The sequence below is a fragment of the Scyliorhinus canicula genome, chromosome 4, assembly GCF_902713615.1.
Source record: "Scyliorhinus canicula chromosome 4, sScyCan1.1, whole genome shotgun sequence".
Taxonomy (NCBI): domain Eukaryota; kingdom Metazoa; phylum Chordata; class Chondrichthyes; order Carcharhiniformes; family Scyliorhinidae; genus Scyliorhinus; species Scyliorhinus canicula.
The window spans coordinates 107,223,308-107,238,199 of NC_052149.1; the positions used below are offsets into that span (position 1 = coordinate 107,223,308).

Consider the following 14,892-nt stretch of genomic DNA (forward strand, 5'->3'; position numbering starts at 1 on the left):
TTAATCTTACACAGGATCATCTTCATTGGTGGTACATTCACCCAGTTTGCAAGACTCTTTAAAAAGATCATTCTTTGTCTAACCAATCTCTTTTTTACAATTCATCTTTCCCGTCAGTATCATACTTTCTAAATGAGTTCCTGTTACCTGCCCAAGTAACTCCAGCTGTTTTTTCCTGATCTTGGTCAGCAGAGTTCTTTTGCTCTCAGATGTTACCAGCACCTCTTCATTGGTAGTGTCAATTGTCCAGGATATCTTCATTACTCAGCTCAAAAACCACAACTCTGCGGCCTCAATTCTGGAGTGACAGGAGACAGCGTCGGTATGTCAGGGCTGAATGGCCTCTGCCTTTACTGTAGTTTTGTTTGGACTATGAAAGCTCCCTGTTATTGAGTATGATCACAGGGTGTAGTTCAGGAACATTGGTACAAAATTGAGTTCAGGGTGACATGTCCTGTGAGAATCACAGAATCTTTACAGCACAGAACGCGATGGGCCGTATGGCCTGGAGTAGTCCAAATACTATCCCTTTCCCCTATTTGTGGCTCTGGTAAGTCTGTGCCAGGCAGAAGCCAAGTTCACATTGGTTCTGACCAAAGCTCCCAGTTCAAAGCTATCACCTTCATGTAAAACCTGAGTCTGGACTAGACCCCAGTGAGACAGGGAGAGAGAGGGAGAGAACAAAACTTCTTCAAGTGACCCAAACGTTGCCTGGTCAAACCTCAAGGGCCTCCTCTCCAATGCTAATCTGCAGGGATGATACCCCCAGCCACCCACTACTGTATCCAAGAGGTTATCCGGTTAAGGAACTGAACCGCAAGTCAGGATAAATGCAAACTTCCCTGAATCAGGGACTTCCTTATAGCAGCCAGGGTCTGCTCGATGTAAACCCTTGCGGGAAATGGGAAGCCTTGTGTGTTACTCAGTGCAATAAAGCAGTTTAATAATTGTGGTGAATGTAATTCACACTGTATTGTATTGTGTCTACTGTATTGTATTGTGTCCTTGTGGGCTCTGTCTGTGAGCCGTTGCGCGGCTCTGCCCACAAGGGGAGATGAGGAGCTTGTACAGGGCTCCACCCTCGGCTCCACCCATGGCTCCGCCCCTCGCCCCTCCCACCGGAAGTATAAAGTGCTGCAGCCGTGTGAGCCTGCTCTCAGTTCTTCTGGTCGCAGGCAGGCTCAGTTGTAAGTCTATTAAAACCATAGTTTACTTCCAATTGTGTTCCGAGTGAATTAATGGTCACATCAATTTAATAGACTTAAGAAAACTACTATGGAATCAGCCCTCAAACCTGATCGACTAGAACTCGACCCGCAGGCTGTAGAGGCAAAGGAAATTTTTCTACACTGGCTTCGGTGTTTCAAGGCCTACCTGGCTGCATCAACCACCTCCAAGACTACAGAGAAGCAGAAACTCAGCCTACTGCACGCACGGGTGAGCCATCGCATCTCTACGCAACTCAATTGTACCAACTTCTATACTGAGGCCCTTGCTATGCTCGACCGATTGTACGCGCGGCCGGTAAATGAGGTCTACGCGCGGCACATTTTCACTACCCGCCGCCAGCGCTCCGCAGAGTCGCTAGAGGACTTCCTATGCGACTTAAAAGCCATCGTTCGGAAATGCAACTTTCAGGCTGTAACTGCCTCCCAGCATATGGAACTTGCTGTCCGTGATGTGAACATTGCGAGGCTCCGGTCTAACTATGTGCGCCAGCGACTACTCGAGAAAAGGGCCCAGAACTTGGAGGACACGGTAGAGCTAGCAACTACTATGGAGGTCGCGTTCCGCAGTCTAAACTCATTCCCCGCGGACCAAGCGACCCCATCGTGGTCACCCGACCAGCGACTGTCCCAGGCCTGTGCCGCGTGGCCACCCACTCACTCTGGAGCGCCAGCGTGCCATTTTTGTGGCCAGCCCAAACACCCACGGCAGCACTGCCTGGCCCGCAATGCGACCTGCAGCAGCTGCGGTCGCAAAGGACATTATGCCAGAGTATGCCTGGCGAAATCGAAACCCTCTAACTCTCCCGCAGTCCAGAACAATCGCTCCCCCAATTCGCAGGCCCGCAGACCCCGCAACGTTGCAGCGTGTCTGCCAACTCCGCCTCCGCCCGAATGTGCGACTCATGGGGGCCGCCATCTTGGCAATCCTCCCCCACGCGGCCGGCCATGTGCGAATCATGGGGGCCGCCATCTTCCTCGCCCCCCCACCACGTTCGATCCACGGGGGAGGCCACCTTGGGCGCCATCTTCTTCATCATCTGCCATGTGCGATCAACGGGGGCCGCCATCTTGGCCATCACCCGATGCTCACCTCGACGACTAAGACCTCCGCGGACAGTCATCACGGGGCCACTCCAGCACTGCTGATCGAGTTGCCAACTACCGCAACTCAACGCAGTCACGTTGGACCAGTCGTGTCAGAAGCACCTCCAGAGCTCGATGATGTCCGTTCAAGTCAACCGATACAAGACACCGTGCCTCTTCGACTCTGGGAGCACCGAGAGCTTCGTACATCCTGACCTGGTAAGACGTTGTTCGCTCCCTATCTTCCCTGCACGGCAAACTATCTCCCTCGCCTCGGGCTCGCACTCGGTCCAAATACAAGGGCGCACAGTCGCGACCCTAACGATTCAGGGCGCCAGCTGTACGTACTCCCCGACCTCTGCGCCCCACTCTTACTCGGCTCGATTTCCAATGCAACCTCAAGAGCCTCACACTCTGTTTCGGCGGACCCCTACCTCCTCTCACTATATGTAGCTTAGCGACTCTAAAAATCGACCCCCCTCCACTCTTCACTAACTTAACGGCTAACTCCAAACCAGTAGCCACCCGCAGCAGGCGGTACGGCCTGCAGGACAGAGTATTCATCTGAGCCGAAGTCCAGCGGCTCCTACGTGAGGGAGTCATAGAGGCCAGTAACAGCCCCTGGAGAGCTCAGGTGGTGGTCGTCAATACCGGGGAAAAGTTTCGGATGGTGGTTGATTACAGCCAAACCATTAACTGGTTCACGCACCTCGATGCGTACCCCCTTCCCAGAATTGCAGACATGGTCAACCAGATCGCCCAGTACCGCATATTCTCCACGGTGGATCTGAAGTCTGCATACCACCAGCTCCCAATCCGCCCGGAGGACCGCCACTACACGGCGTTCGAGGCAGATGGCCACCTCTTCCATTTCCTCCGGGTCCCCTTTGGCATCACGAATGGGGTCTCGGTGTTCCAATGAGCAATGGACCGAATGGTGGACCAGTACGCGCTGCGGGCCATGTTTCAGTACTTGGACGATGTCACCATCTGCAGCCATGATCAGTAGGACCACGACGCCAAACTCCACCGATTTCTCCAAACCGCCCAGAAACTCAATCTCACCTACAATAAGGAGAATTGTGTTTTCCGCACTACCAGATTAGCCATCCTCAGCTATGTCGTGGAAAACGGAGTCCTGGGCCCCGACCCGGACCTTACAACTCCCTCTCCCTCACTGTCCTAAGGCCCTCAAGAGGTGCCTGGAATTCTTCTCTTATTACACCCAGTGGGTCCCCCAGTATGCGGACAAATCCCGCCCACTATTTAAGACCACACTCTCTTCCCACTGTCAGCAGAGGCCCGCCAGGCCTTCAACTGCATCAAGAAGGACATCGCCAAAGCCGCCATGCGGGCGGTGGATGAATCCGTCCCCTTTCAGGTGGAAAGCGACGCCTCAGAGGTAGCTCTCGCTGCCACTCTGAATCAGGCTGGGAGACCAGTCGCCTTCTTCGCCCGCACCCTCTCCGCTTCGGAACTTCAACACTCCTCAGTCGAAAAAGCTCAAGCCATTGTGGATGCCGTACGGCACTGAAGGAACTACCTCGCAGGTAGGAGGTTTACCCTCATCACCGACCAAAGATTGGTTGCCTTCATGTTCAACAACTCGCAAAGGGGCAAAATAAAAAAATGATAAAATCTTGAGGTGGAGGATCGAACTCTCCACCTATAATTATGACATCATATATCAACCGGGGAAGCTCAACGAACCCCCAGATGACCTGTCCCGCGGCACATGCGCCAGCGTGCAAGACGACCGCCTAAAGGCTATCCACAATGACCTCTGCCACCCGGGGGTCACCCGGCCCGCCCACTACGTCAAAGCCCGATATCTGCCTTTCTCCACCGAGGAGGTTAAAGCTGTCACCAGGGATTGCCCGATCTGCGCGGAGTGCAAACCGCACTTCTATAGACCAAACAAGACCCACCTGGTAAAGGCTTCCCGGCCCTTTGAACGCCTGAGCATCGATTTCAAAGGGCCACTCCCCTCGACCAATCGAAATGTGTACTTCCTCAACGTCATAGACGAATTCTCCCGCTTCCCCTTTGCCATCCCGTGCCCCAATATGACCTCCCATACAGTCATCAGAGCCCTGCAATGTCTTCACCCTGTTCGGTTTCCCCAGCTACGTACACAGCGACAGGGGTTCGTCCTTCATGAGCGACGATCTGCGTCAGTACCTGCTCGACAAGGGCATCGCCTCGAGCAGAACTACCAGCTATAACCCCAGGGGTAACGGGTAGGTGGAGAGGGAAAACGCTACGGTCTGGAAGACCGTCCTACTTACCCTCCGGTCCAGGAATCTCCCAACCTCCCACTGGCAGGAGGTCCTCCCCGACGCACTCCATGCAATTAGATCCCTCCTGTGCACTGCCACCAACCAGACCCCTCACGAGCGACTATTTGTTTTCCCTAGGAGCACTACCATGGGGGCTTCGCTCCCATCTTGGTTGAGGACACCGGGCCCGGTTCTCCTCTGGAAGCATGTCCGGACACACAAAACGGACCCACTGGTAGAGAGGATACTACTGCTTCACTCGAATCCCCACCACGCCTTCATTGAATACCCCGACAGCTGTCAGGACACCGTTTCCCTCCGGGAACTGGCGGCTGCAGGATCCACCACCACCACCAGCATCGCCGAGGTACCCCTCACACTACACCCCACCCAACTCCCCATGCCTTGCGCCCCCATGCCTATAGTTTTCCTGCACCCCCCTGCACCTGTCACACCGGTCAGGAACGGAGCTCGGACCGAAACACCCCCGGAGTCCACCCCCGTATCCACATCGACCGTCACCACCCAGCCACCCAAAGAGGCTGCAACCCCGGTGCTCCGCCGATCCCAAAGGATGACTCGGCCACCGGAATGGCTCAACCTGGAGACCGGTCATCCCCCGCCGGACTTGATTTTTTTACAGGGGGTGAATGTGGTGAATGTAATTCACACTGTATTGTATTGTGTCTACTGTATTGTATTAACATAGAACATAGAACTGTACAGCACAGAACAGGCCCTTCGGCCCTCGATGTTGTGCCGAGCAATGATCACCCTACCCAAACCCACGTATCCACCCTATACCCGCAACCCAACAAACCCCCCCCTTAACCTTACTTTTAGGACACTACGGGCAATTTAGCATGGCCAATCCACCTAACCCGCACATCTTTGGACTGTGGGAGGAAACCGGAGCACCCGGAGGAAACCCACGCAGACACGGGGAGGACGTGCAGACTCCACACAGACAGTGACCCAGCCGGGAATCGAACCTGGGACCCTGGAGCTGTAAAGCATTTATGCTAACCACCATGCTACCGTGCTGCCCCTATTGTGTCCTTGTGGGCTCTGTCTGTGCGTCGTTGCGCGGCTCTGCCCACAGGGGGAGATGAGGAGCTTGTACAGGGCTCCACCCTTGGCTCCGCCCATGGCCCCTCCCCCTACTGGAAGTATAAGTGCTGCAGCCGTGTGAGCCTGCCCTCAGTTCTTCTGGTCGCAGACAGGCTCAGTTGTAAGTCTATTAAAACCACAGTTTACTTCCAATCGTGTTCCGAGTGAATTGATGGTCACATCAATAATAATGTAGGAGACATGTGTGGAACCCCCTGAACATTGCTCCTGGCTCTGGGAGCTGCCTGGTACACTGACTTCTCAATCCCGAAAGCTGTACACTGCTCTGAGCTCAGTTATTCAGCTTGCTTTCATGCTGCGCTGGGCAACTTTTCACACACACTTCATTGAAATACAGAGCATGGCGTCCCCTATTACATAGTAAGCCCAGACATATTTTAATGATGCTTTTAAATCTCTGGGTTATTTTATCAGTCACCACAAGAGCCAGCAGGATTGGGCACGTGAAGTGTTGGTTTGAGCTGTTTGTGAACACAAAGGTGGGAGGGGGATTTTAAAGGATGAAATCCGCCCCCAGACCCCCGCGTGGATCAGCGGGGGCGGTGCTGAGAGCCCAGCAGAGTCCCTGGCCACTAGATTCAGGAAAGCGCTGTCTGCGTCTCCCACACTGGGTTACATTCTCTACAGGTAAAACTGGGACATGGATTGAAGCTGGTGTTAAATAATGAGTTCCTGTTAGCCCCTCTTTAATATCCCCTCCTGCTGGGGATTGGTACTGGTGCTGGAGGGGGAGGGGGGAGCTGTGCAACAAGTCACCCCTCAGCTGCCCTATGCATGGATAGCTGTCTCTCCACGCCGCTCGGCAGTAACCTCCAGAGCCCGCCTGGACACCCAGGCACCGTTTGAGCGGATGGCGAGAGCTCCAAGTTACCCAGCTGGGGATGGGCTGCAAGGGGGAAGGCTAAGAGGAGGAGTGTGCGACTGTAATGGGTTTGAACAGGCAACAACACAAGAGCACCTTCACCGGCTGCCCAGCAGTGTATCGTCTGCGCTGCTTATTGGGGCTGAGTAAGATATGAGTAACACACACACACACACTAGGACATGCTCAGAGTCCACCCTGGATTACCAGGGGATGTGTGACCAGTCGCTATTTTATTCTGGACACACGAGTACGTGTCTCTTCAACCCTGGAGATTCTGGGAGCGCGGTGTTTGCAAACTGGGACAAATCTTAATCATCAAGCGGTCAAATCATTGCTTAGCTGGTGTGCAAAGACTTGCCCCGGAACACGGGGTCAGAAAAGTTATTGCTCAGCAGAACCCGATTGTTATCATTGAATGAATAAAGTTGGCTTTTTAACTGCAGCAAAACGGGAGACTATTTTTTAAACCCGAATCTCTCCCGCCCCTCAAGGCCGGTTGGTGCAAAATGATTGATGTGTGAACTGCGGCCAGCAGTGAAACCGCACCCACACTGCCCGCTGTCACTCTCTGACTGCACCAACGTCCAGCGTGAGCTGCTACCTTAACCTCAAACATCCCCAGCTTCACTCAGAGAGAACAATGGCCAGCCAAACTCCAGGCTGCACACACTCCTCTCCACATCACTTTTCAATCTTACTGGATCATTAGGAAAGCGCTAGTAAGGGGGGGAAATCTCAACCAGGATTGATAACACTGCCTTCTGGAGTTATCTGTGGAGGTTTCAGTACATCACCTCCAAGCGCCCATTCTCTCCCCATCACCAATCGTTCAATAACAAAAATGTGTTGCCGAGGAAATCACAAACTCTGCACACTTTTTAAAGTCGCTGTAATTTCTCTCCTGGGTCGTGACAGTGTGTGTGAGATTCATCTTGAATTCCCCGAGGCTCCAGGACAAGTGGAGGCCTGGAAATCCTCCAACACACACACTCTACTGGAATAGAGCAGGTCAAACGCTGTCGGAGGGGTGGACGCTCCAAGCCTGACTCCCTGCTCTGGAGGCGTCGAATACACTGGCCTCTCACTACTCCCCGCCCACCATCGTCCTGAGCTCAGTGCTTCAACCTGCTTTGGTTTTAGTGCTGGAATGGGATTTTTAAAAAAATACATACACTTCATTGAAACACAGAAAGCGTTCACTGGCCGGTTTCCTCTCCCGCATTAATCCCAGGCATTTCCCTTTCCGTCAAAATGTCTGGATTAGTGTATAACACCACATCCATTACAAGTGAGAGATGCTTGACATAGGATGGGGAGTGTGAGCTGTTGGTTTTGGGGTGCACAAAGCGGGGATGGAAGTGGGCAGGAGGAAAGAAGAGGGTTTTTTTAAACCCCCCATGACCCGCGTGTCTCAGCGGGGCGGCGCTATAACAACCCAGCAGAGTCCCTCCCCTTAGACCAGGGAAAGGGCTTTCTGTGGCTCTCCTACACTGAGATATCTTCACTCTGCATCTAACACTGGGACATGGCATTAAACTCCGGGGGCTTCCCGGTCCCTATCTAATAACCATCCCGCCTGCTGCAGTTACCAAGGCAACAGGAGTTCTATCAATCCCAATCCCAGATTGAATGGGAGGTGGAGTATTCTAATGAATGACAATCTTGAAGCGGGAGGGAAAGGCAGGGACACTTCCAGCACGGAGACCAGCACAAGGACATATCCCCCAAGTGTCCGCTTTAACAGCACCCGCACTATGTGAATGAAACCACCCAGCAGCCCTCCCTTGGTCTCACTCCCGCCACAACCGCTGGAAGCAGCGTCCACACACACACAGGTGTCTGTCTAAAACACACTCTGGCAGAGCTGGGGGGAAAACAATCACCAATTTTCACAGAAAACAGTCGCCTGACTAACATACGGCGAATGGTATGTTCTGAGGTGTTTTAGAGAGTTGTTGATACAGACACCAGAGTCAGTGACTGAGAAAATAAATCCTCAACGTGAATCAACAATTCAGTCAGTGTCACTCACCCCGCTCATCACCCTGCATGTCACACAAATACCAATAGATAATACCCTTTGTAGTTACTCCAATTAAGGCGGCTATTTAAGTGATAATCGTATTAACAGTGGATCTGTAACTGAAAATAAACCACTTGCTCACCAGAGAGCGATTCTGTCCTTGGGGTAGTCCAACCTCTCGATGCAGCCCAGATAATGGGGCAGCGCGTGCGCCGCGTTCCGGGCAATGATGGCCAGCAAAACCTTGGGTCTCAGCAAAGCCGACTCCTCCGCCAGTGTCTCCTCGGGAAAATGAGCCCCATAGCCTGCAATCGCTGTCAGTGAGAGCAGCAGCAGGCAGATGAGAGGTCTGGGGAGATGTGTGCACGCAGCCATGTTGTAGTAGGTGCTCTTAAAGCGAGGCTCCCCTGTCCTGCCTCGACTGGCACTGTTGCTGCTGCTGGTTGTTTAGGAAATAGTCGCCCTCTCGGCTCTCTCTCTCTCTCTCTCTTGACTTTATCACCCGGTGATCTGCATACACTATAAAGGCATCCGGTAGCAGCCTAACCTGCCACAAGGAATCCAGCCCCGTGCTACAATCTGCCGCTTGTACTTAAGTACCTGGGACAACTGACATTCCAAACTTTTTTACTTCTGAACTCTAAATGCAGAATAAATCTAACACTCAGATGTTTTTTTAAATCCAAGAATCTTCCTTCTTGCGCTGATCACCTTAACCCCCAAGTTGTTTTTTCACCCCCGCCACCATTAAATTGACCAAATTACATTGTCTTGGGCGCCAAAGTTTGGAAGTTTTTTAAGCTGCCAAGTGAATTTTGATTTTCATCAAAACGAATTCAGTCACTGAAGTGAGTTTCGGGACAGAAGTTCGCTGGCGGGACTTGAGCAATGTGTTGTGAGTAATGACTGTCCTGAAACATTACACACGGATAACAAAAAGAGACAGATTTTCTCTCTCTCCTTCGAACAGGATTGCCCCTGTCGCCTCTGCCCTCTGTTATACCTGGCCTTCAATTGTTTGATTTAGTTCTGGAAGGGATCAAAACGGCAAATTAAATTCCCTATACCCTCACAGAAACTATCTTCTATGTCGCAATTATAATTTCATTTTTTAATCTGACTGTCGATTTCTACCTGATCATTTGAACTTTGTTTACGCTTTCTTTTTGTTTTACAACTTTAGCTTTCAGTATCAGTTCATGTATCTCCTAATAAAATCTCCACTGCCACCATCATTCTTCCTGACCTTTCTAATGTCTTATTTTACTTCTTTCCACCCTAGAACATAGAACAGTACGGCACAGGCCCCTCGATGCCATGATCACCCTACTCAAACCCACCCCACACCCGCAACCCAACAACCCCCCCCCCCTTACTTTTTAGGACACTACGGGCAATTTAGCGTGGCCAATCCACCTAACCCGCACATCTTTGGACTATGGGAGGAAACTGGAGCACCCGGAGGAAACCCACACGGAGGACGTGCAGACTCCGCACAGACAGTGTCCCAGCCGGGAATCGAACCTGGGACCCTGGAGCTGTGAAGCATTTATGCTAACCACCATGCTACCGTACCTTCTTGCACTTCTCGAATTCCACGATGCCTTCTATTGTCCATGTCTTTTCTGTCTTCTTCAAGAGAGATTCCTCCCTTTGGTTCTGAAGAAGTCATAAGGACTCAAAACTCTATTTTCTATCTCCACAGACCTGTTGAATTTTTCCCAGCATTTTCTGTTTTTGTTTCACATTTCCAACATCCACAGTGTTTTATTTTTATTTGACAGATGTTAAGCCTGATATAAACAGTGTCTAATCTAATGTTGAGGTTAGATTGGCAATGTTGGAATCACAGGTGTACTGGCTGCACCTACCACTATGGAGTCAGAAACTACACAGCACAGTGGCCTAGTGGTTAGCAGAGCTGCCTTGCGGCGCTGAGGTCCCAGGTTCAATTCTGGCTCTGGGTCACTGTCCGTGTAGAGTTTGCACATTCTCCCCGTGTCTGTGTGGGTTTTACCCCGACAACCCAAAAATGTGCAGAATAGGTGGATTTGCCACACTAAATTGCCCCTTAATTGGATAATCTAAATTTTAAAACAAAGAAACCGCACAGCATCAAATTCATGCACGTGTTCTCTTGCATTATGAATTATTGCTACCAATTTTTTAAAAAAGATGATGGGTGAAGAGGTGCCTGATTTAAACTGTTCACCAAGTAATTGCATTCCTTAGTGTGGTACTGAGACATGCTGCTTGGGAAGATCCCACATTCTATTATTGAGTTGTGCTGAATTTGCTGATGTAAGCCCGCAATTACATAGGGTTACATATTGGGCACAGAAACAGGCCATTCAGCCAACCAGTCTGTACCAGTATTTATGCTCTCCTCAAGCCTCCTGTCAAGAGGACATGAGATGATTGTTTGAATAGTAATCTTTTCTCATCTAAATCTATCTTCGTAACCACTCGTTGTGTGAAAATCTTTTTATCACATTGCTTTAATTGCATTGATACAATTGGTTTCAATTCCCTTGCAATCATTCAATGTGGCATTGAGTTCAGCATTCTCACTTCTCCCTTGATAAAGAAGTTTCTTCTGAAATCCCGATTATATTTCTTGGTGACTATCTTATATTGATAGCCTCGAATTATATTCTATCTCACAAGAAGAAACTTTCTCTCTCCATATCCACTTTAATTAAATTTCATAATTTTAAAGGCCTCTATTTGTTCACGCTCCACCTTCTTTTCTCAAGAAAAAAGAGGCCCAGCCAGCCACTCCTGAGGACCCGGGTTCGAATCCCAGCCCTGGGTCACTGTCCGTGAGGAGTTTGCACATTCTCCCCGTGTCTGTGTGGGTTTCACCCCCACAACCCAAAGATGTGCAGGATAGGTGGATTGGCTACGCTAAATTGCCCCTTAATTGGAAAAAATAATTGGGTACTCTAAATTTATTTTTTAAAAAATATTGGACAACCTTTCAACAGAAATGGAGAGAGAAATCAAGGAAGGGAAGGGAAGAGTGGTTAGCACTGTTGCTTCACAGCGGCAGGGTCCCGGGTTTGATTCCTGCTTGGGTCACTGTCGTGCGAATCCTGCACATTCTCCTTGTGTCTGTGTGGGTTTCCTCCGGGTGCTCCGGTTTCCTCCCACAAGTCCTGAAAGATTTGCTTGTTAGGTGAATTGGACATTCTGAATTCTCCCTCCGTGTATCCGAACAGGCGCCGGAGTGTGGCGACTAGAGGCTTTTCACAGTAATTTCATTGCAGTGTTAATGTAAGCCTACTTGTGACATTAATAAAGATTAATATTATTATTAAGAGTGAGAAATAGATCATATGGAAGGGATGAAGGGATGGAAATTGAAAGAAATGTGATGACATTTTCCAGTTAGGAGTGAGACCAGGATACAGCATTGATACAGTCATGAATGTGCCAGACAATGAGGTAAGGGAGAGGATCTGAAAAGGGCAGACCCTAGGACAATAAGAGGAGGAGTACAGAGTGGATGGTCAGCTTGCTCAAGTTGGAGATCAGTTCAAACAACGATAGTGCCACTGTTAATCGGCAATTAGGGTTGCATAAAAGAGAACGAGGTGCTGTAAACTCAGAGAGAATCACGTTCCAGTGTAAATTAGCACCTGCATGACAGTGAGGTTAAAACTTTACAAAAAAATATACAACCAGCTTTTTGTAATCAAGATACAGAGGCAGGGGCCTACTCCACCTGGAGTCCAGCGGTTCAAGAAGGCAGCTCAGCACCATTTTCTCAATGGCAATTAAGAATGGACAATAAACGGGACTTCCGGTGGCGCCCTCGAGGAGGCAGGTCGCAGGTCGGATCGCTCCCGCCCGAGATGGGCAAACGGACCTTTGTTTACGGACTTTTTAGGTACCTGGCAGCCTGAATCGGTGGAGGAGACGACAGGGAAGAGGCTTTCTTCCCGGGGTATGGGCGGCTAGACCAGAAGCGGTCGAGTGGAGCGGCAAGGATCGAAGCGGGAGCAGCGGGGAACCCAGGCCGGGCGGCCAAGCATGGCGGACGGCGGGGACCGAGGAGCGGAGGCTCACTGGCCAAGGGAGGAGCAGATGGAGTTTTTCAAGAACTGCTTCGCCGAGCTGAGGAGGGACACGCTGGACCCGATGAGAGCGGTGATGGACCGAATGGTCGAGACACAGGCGGCCCAAGGGAAGGCGCTCAGGGAGGTCGAGGCGAAGCTCTCCAGTCAGGAGGGCACGGTAACGGAGCTGGAGCACGAGGTGGAGGAGCTGAACGCCCGTCAGAGAAGGATGCAGGAGCAGCTTGAAGAGCTGGGGAACAGAGCCAGGAGGCAGAATTTAAGAATCGTTGGCCTCCCCGAGGGCTGCGAGGGGTCGGATGTGGGCGCATACGTGACGGGTATGCTTGAGGCGCTGATGGGACCGGAGGCCTTCCCTCGACCCCTGGAGTTGGATGGGGCACATAGAGCCCCCGCAAGGAAGCCCAGGATGGGCGACCGACCGAGGGCCTTGGTGGTCCGCTTTCACCGGCTTGCTGACAGGGAACGTGTGCTGCGATGGGCCAAGGCGGAGGGGAGCAGCAGATGGGAGAACTGCGAGGTGCGCATTTACCAGGACTTGGGACCGGAGCTGGCCAAGAGGCGTGCAGGATTCATCAAGGTAAAGGCAGCCCTCTACAAAAAGGAGGTGAGGTTTGGAATGCTATATCCTGCAAAGCTTTGGGTTACGTTTGAGGAACTCCACTACTACTTTGAGACACCAGAACAGGTTTGGACCTTTATTAAAGACAAGAAGCTGGACTTGAACTAATGGGCACTGAGTTCTTTCAGTGCTGTACAGTGGCGGCGGCCTGTTAACTTAAAGTTGCTCTGACTAGGACTTTTACTAAGAAAAAGAAGCTGGACTGGAACTAAAGGACTCGGGGCTTTCAGACATTTTGTGTGGCGGCGGTTTGTTAAATTATCCTGTACTGTAATGTTTTATCTAAGATTGTTTTCAGCCTGGACAGAGAGTGGGGGTTGGAGGGCGCACTGTTTAGGGTCCTTTGGGGGGATCGCAATGGGGGGGGGGGCCTGTGCTTGGTACCTTCTGGTGCGAGATCGGGGCCTCTGATGGGGGGATGGGCTAGGGGCTAGTCACGGGACTTGAAAGGGCTCGGTGGGATACAATTAGGTTAATGGGTCCCTGGTGGGTGGGGGGAGGGCCTGAGCGCTGGGACGGGAGACAGGTAGGCGCCAAGGGCAGGGGTCAGTGTGACTAGCGTAGGTCAGGGGGCACCAGGGAGATCGGAGGGGGGGCGGGGCGAGCTAGGGCCAAGCGCAGGGCTGACCTGGCAGGCCAGGCCTGGGGGAGTAGGGGAGACCAGGCGGGGGGGGGGGGGGGGGGGGGGGGGGGGGGGGCGGGGAGGGAGAAGAGGGTTAGGGCCACGTTAGCTTAGTGTAGTGGAACACGTGTGGCATGGGTAAACAGAGCTGGCAGGGAAAGTGCCGTATGGAAGGATTTTTGGTTTCAACATTTATTAACATGTTTATTCTTTCCCACTGTTCGTTTTCACTATGTTAAGGCTCTTTGCACAGGGCCATTTTTCGCTTTGTAACTGTTACAAATTTGTGTTAAATAAAAAACTTCAAAAAAAAAAAAAAGATACAGAGGCAGGCTCTTGTGTTTAAAAAGTGAAATAAAAGACATACTTCATATCGGATGTAAATAATTAACATTTCTGGCACTGGCAGCACAGAAATCTGCAGACTTTTGTTGTGATAAAGTTGCAATCTCAGCAACAACCCACCCTCCCCAAAAAACAGGTAAGAATCCTGTGGAATTTAGTTTAATAGTCAGAAAGCCAAAATACAAACATACGTTTCTTCAAATACACGTCTCTTTTCTACTAATACTAAGCTTTGCAGACAGATTACTGTGCAGAGTCTGCACGTTCTGCCCATGTGTGCATGGGTTTCCTCCGGGTGCTCCGGTTTCCTCCCACAGTCCAAAGATTTAAAAAAAAAAAAATTTAGATTAACCAATTCATTTTCTCCAATTAAGGGGCAATTTAATGTGGCCAATTGACCTGCCCTGCACATCTTTGGGTTGTGGGGGCGAATCCCACGCAGACACGGGGAGAATGTGCAAACTCCACACGGACAGTGACTCAGAGCCGGGATCGAACCTGTGACCTTGGCGTCGTGAGTGTGGTGAATGTATAACCTATAAATCCACACTGTATATTACTGTGTCCCTGTGGGCACCATCTGTGAGCCATTGCGCGGCTCTGCCCACAGGGGG

At 51.1% G+C, this 14,892-nt stretch overlaps 2 protein-coding genes across 2 annotated transcripts in view; both read right to left on the reverse strand.

Annotated features, from left to right (window-relative positions):
* Positions 1-9,132, reverse strand: part of LOC119964893 (procollagen galactosyltransferase 2-like) — a 255,040-nt gene extending 245,908 nt beyond the window's left edge. The window contains exon 1 of the mRNA XM_038794980.1: positions 8,753-9,132. Within this exon, the coding sequence (XP_038650908.1) occupies positions 8,753-8,985 (233 nt within the window). The 5' untranslated portion in view covers positions 8,986-9,132. The remainder of the gene's footprint in view (positions 1-8,752) is intronic.
* Positions 1-14,892, reverse strand: part of LOC119964231 — a 901,051-nt gene that overhangs the window by 497,707 nt on the left and 388,452 nt on the right.